The 5,000-nt window shown below is 45.3% G+C and overlaps 1 protein-coding gene across 1 annotated transcript in view; it reads right to left on the bottom strand.

Annotated features, from left to right (window-relative positions):
- shc1 (SHC (Src homology 2 domain containing) transforming protein 1) overlaps nt 1-5,000 on the bottom strand; it is an 87,582-nt gene that overhangs the window by 41,067 nt on the left and 41,515 nt on the right. The window contains 1 exon segment of the mRNA XM_080753146.1: nt 3,958-4,080. Coding sequence (XP_080609272.1) covers nt 3,958-4,080 — 123 coding nt within the window.

The following is a 5,000-nucleotide window of genomic DNA, read 5'->3' as shown; positions in this document are numbered from 1 at the left end:
ATACTTTTTTTCTCCCATGATACACCTTCTCTAACGCTCACTGTAAGATGATTGGTCCTGGCTAACGCTCACTGTAAGATGATTGGTCCTGACTAACTGTAAGATGATTGGTCCTGGCTAACGCTCACTGTAAGATGATTGGTCCTGGCTAACGCTCACTGTAAGATGATTGGTCCTGGCTAACGCTCACTGTAAGATGATTGGTCCTGACTAACTGTAAGATGATTGGTCCTGGCTAACGCTCACTGTAAGATGATTGGTCCTGACTAACTGTAAGATGATTGGTCCTGGCTAACGCTCACTGTAAGATGATTGGTCCTGGCTAACGCTCACTGTAAGATGATTGGTCCTGGCTAACGCTCACTGTAAGATGATTGGTCCTGACTAACTGTAAGATGATTGGTCCTGGCTAACGCTCACTGTAAGATGATTGGTCCTGACTAACTGTAAGATGATTGGTCCTGGCTAACGCTCACTGTAAGATGATTGGTCCTGGCTAACGCTCACTGTAAGATGATTGGTCCTGACTAACGCTCACTGTAAGATGATTGGTCCTGACTAACGCTCACTGTAAGATGATTGGTCCTGGCTAACGCTCACTGTAAGATGATTGGTCCTGGCTAACGCTCACTCTAAGATGATTGGTCCTGGCTAACGCTCACTGTAAGATGATTGGTCCTGACTAACGCTCACTGTAAGATGATTGGTCCTGGCTAACGCTCACTGTAAGATGATTGGTCCTGGCTAACGCTCACTGTAAGATGATTGGTCCTGGCTAACGCTCACTGTAAGATGATTGGTCCTGGCTAACGCTCACTGTAAGATGATTGGTCCTGGCTAATAACGCTCACTGTAAGATGATTGGTCCTGGCTAACGCTCAACAGGAAGTGCCCTTTGCCAAACAGGAAGTGCCTCTACATCTCATGAACCGTTTATCGTACAGAGTTGTGGCTGGTGTCATACATTTTTTTTTCTCAATTTTTTTTTTCTCAAAATCTTTTTTTCTCAAAAAATGTTTTTTTTCTCTCAATTTTTTTCTCTCAAAAATGTTTTTTTCTCAAAAAACTTTTTTTCTCAAAAAACTTTTTTTCTCAAAAAATTTTTTTTTCTCAAATTTTTTTTTTTCTCTCAAATTTTTTTTTCTCAAATTTTTTTTTTCTCTCAATTTTTTTTTCTCAAAATACTTTTTCTCTCAAAACTTTTTTTTTCTCAAAAAATTGTTTTTTCTCAAAAAATTGTTTTTTCTCAAAAAATTGTTTTTTCTCAAAAAATTGTTTTTTCTCAAAAATGTTTTTTTCTCAAAAAAGTTTTTTTCTCAAAAATGTTTTTTTCTCAAAAAATGTTTTTTTCTCAAAAAATGTTTTTTTTCTCTCAAAAATCTCTATTTCGCCAAACAGGAAGAGCCCCTCACCAAACAGGAAGTGACCCTTTACCTCGTGAACCGTTTGTCGTACAGACGCGTAGATGGCATCAAATGACTTGATTAAGAGTCCTTAACCTTAATTGGGGCCTATTTCGCCAAACAGGAAGTGCCCCTCACCAAACAGGAAGTGACCCTTGATCTCGTGAACCATTTGTCGTACAGATGCGCGGGTTGCGTCAAATGACAAGAATAAGAGTCCTTAACCTTAATTAGGGCCTATTTCGCCAAACAGGACGTGCCCCTTACCAAACAGGAAGTGACCCTTTATCTCGTGAACCGTTTGTCGTGCAGACGCGCGGGTGGTGTGAAATGACTTGATTAAGAGTCCTTAACCTTAATTGGGGCCTATTTTGCCAAACAGGAAGTGCCCCTCACCAAACAGGAAGTCACCCTATATCTCATGAATTGTTTGTCGTACAGACGCGTGTGTCATCAAATGACTTGATTAAGAGTCATTAACCTTAATTGGGGCCTATTTCGCCAAACAGGAAGTGCCCCTCACCAAACAGGAAGTGACCCTTTATCTCGTGATCTGTTTGTCGTACAGACATGTGGGTGGTGTCATATGAAGAACCATAATGTTAAAGCTTATGCAAAAAATGCTAATGTTAAAAAATGTAACACTAATGCTAACACCAACCGCTACACAAGGTTGCACAGACTTAGCGAGCTGCAGGCACACTTAAAATTTTGTAGAAATTTTCTTTTCTAGTTTCAAAATATTTCCAGGAATGTCATGACTGTGGGAACCCTGAGCAAATCATAACAGACAGAGGAAACTTCCCACTGGACTTCAAGCTACTCTGATTCTTCTGATTCTTCTCTTTAATAAAAACCTTGTTTTGAGTGAAAGTTTCAACGATATTTACTTTTACACAATAATTTTGAGCGGTGGTAAACCGCTCCTAAGAGTGGCTGTGCGTGTGTCTGTAGCCACTTTTCCTCAGCGTTTTACCATAGCAATATGTTTTCCTCAGCGTTTTGCCATAGCAATATGTGTGTGTGTGTGTGTGTGTGTGTGTGTGTGTGTGGCCATATTACATCACCAATTACATCCTAGACCTATATCCTAGTCTTTTTCCTCAGCGTTTTGCCATAGCAATGTGTGTGTGTGTGTGTGTAGCCTGTATTACATCATCAGTTACCACTTGAAGACGTTATGCAAGCACGACCACCGCTCACTTCACATTGGGTGTGATTTTTTTAATGGATCCGTATATGAAGACTGGTTGAAATGGTCCTTTATGTCATTAACAGGAATGGGCACATGTTATACCTCATTCCCAAGCACATTCTTTTTGGGGGAGCGCTCGTTTTGGGGAGCTACTCTGGGTGCCCGACTGACACGCACACAACCATGTAATTCTTCAGCCACAGTGTGCCAGTCAGAATCACCCCATTCTCTCTTGTGTTCCTGCTGTATCCAATCTGCCAAGTGAAGTCCAAGCCTCACTGGTGGAACGTGGGAGCAACTCAATCTCACACTCCCACAACCGTGATGATTTATACTTGGCTGCGTATTGTGTTTGTTTTTTTTGCTCTTTTACAACATGGTTAGGGAGCCATTGGATCCAATTCTTATGGTATTTATTTGGTATGACCCAGCATGACCCAACATGACCCAACATGACCCATCCAGGGAACTGAAGCCCCACCTCCAAATCTCAGCTCCACAAGACCACTGAGCTGGTGGTACACAAGATGTCCAATACCCTTAAAAGAAGGCAGTTGTATCTGCCAAAACATTTCTTTTTTTATTTCTATCTCTGTCTCTCGTCCTAATGCCAATTCACTCCTCCCCACACACACACACACACGTGTGTGTGGTCATGGCTGTTGTATCCTACTGACTCTCGCCCCCAACACTCCCTGCTGACAGATTGCTATTTTCACAATTGAATCGTATTATACAAAATGTAATGCCTCAACTCTTAGTGCTCATCAGGGTGGGGGGGGGGGGGGGGTCCCCAGTTAAAATATGATTATTGTGGGTGTCATGGTTGCCATGGTTACTATGTAAACAGGTGACGCTGCTGCTGGTGAGCATATCCCATGATGCAAAGCGGCTGCTCATCGTTCACATCCGTTTTTCTGGCTACTATTTTTTTAAAAGTAGTTAGTAAAGTAATATTAAAATATGGCATAAATATAAGGTGCCGGCCGGGGGTGAAAGTGATGAATATAATGTAAGGGATTAAAAAAGATTATAGGGGTGCCATGAGCTGGAGGGGGTCCCAGCCAGGGGGTCCCAGCCAGGCTAACCTGTTTGCAGTCTGTTGAGAGTGAATGCTAACCTGTTTACAGTCAGCAGGTTGAGGCTGGAGGTGAATGCTAACCTGTTTGCAGTCTGCAGGTTGAGGCTGGAGGTGAATGCTAACCTGTTTGCAGTCTGCAGGTTGAGGCTGGAGGTGAATGCTAACCTGTTTACAGTCTGCAGCCAGCAGGTTGAGGCTGGAGGTGAATGCTAACCTGTTTATAGTCTGCTGGAGGTGAATGCTAACCTGTTTGCAGTCTGTTGGAGGTGAATGCTAACCTGTTTGCAGTCTGCAGCCAGCAGGTTGAGGCTGGATGTGGACACGGTCAGGTTGATGGTCATCCCTGCAAACTGGAGGTTACTTTTACCCAGGATGGACGACAAGCAGCGGAGGGGTGAGGGCTGAGGAGAGGAGAGGAGAGGAGGGGAGGGGAGAGGAGGAGAGGAGAGGAGAGGAGAGGAGGAGAGGAGAGGAGGGGAGGGGAGGGGAGGGGAGAGGAGAGGAGAGGATTCTCAGATTTGTTGGGTATCGTCTTCAACTAAATGAAAACACATTTCTCTCCAGCAACTGTTGCACGCACGCACACACGCACGCACGCGGCACGCACGCACGCACGCACGCACGCACGCACGCACGCACGCACGGCACGCACGCACACACACACACACACCACACACACACACACACACACACACACACACACACACACACACACACACACACACACACACACACACACACACACACACACAGCGCAAGAAGAGAGGGCCAAACTGCATTACATGTTCCAAGTCAATGCTACTGTGACCATGCCCCCCCCCCCACACACACACACACACCCAGGAAACGTGTGTGTGTGTGTGTGTGAGTGTGTGTGTGTGCGTGCGTGCGTACGTGCGTGTGTGCGTGTGTGCGTGAGTGTGTGGTGTGTGTGTGTGTGTGTGTGTGTGGTGTGCGTGCGTGTGTTTCCTAGTCAGACAGAGGAACATTCTACCCACAACCACCTGCTTTATGGATGTTTGGGTGGATGGTTTTAGTTCTACTGGAATGCTGAGTGCATGCACACACACACACACACACACACACACACACACACACACACACACACACACACACACACACACAGAGTTAACCAGCAGGGTGGAGGCTGTGTGTGTGTGTGTGTGTGTGTGTGTGTGTGTGTGTGTGTGTGTGCGTGCTGTGCGTGCTGTGCGTGCGTGCGTGCGTGCGTGCGTGCGTGCGTGTGTGTGTGTGTGTGTGTGTGCGTGCGTGCGTGCGTGCGTGCGTGCGTGTGTGTGTGCGTGCGTGCGTGTGTGTGTGT

The sequence above is a fragment of the Nannobrachium achirus genome (assembly GCF_963921795.1).
Source record: "Nannobrachium achirus genome assembly, chromosome: 2".
Lineage (NCBI taxonomy): Eukaryota > Metazoa > Chordata > Actinopteri > Myctophiformes > Myctophidae > Nannobrachium > Nannobrachium achirus.
This window is presented reverse-complemented; position numbering and strand designations above follow the sequence as displayed.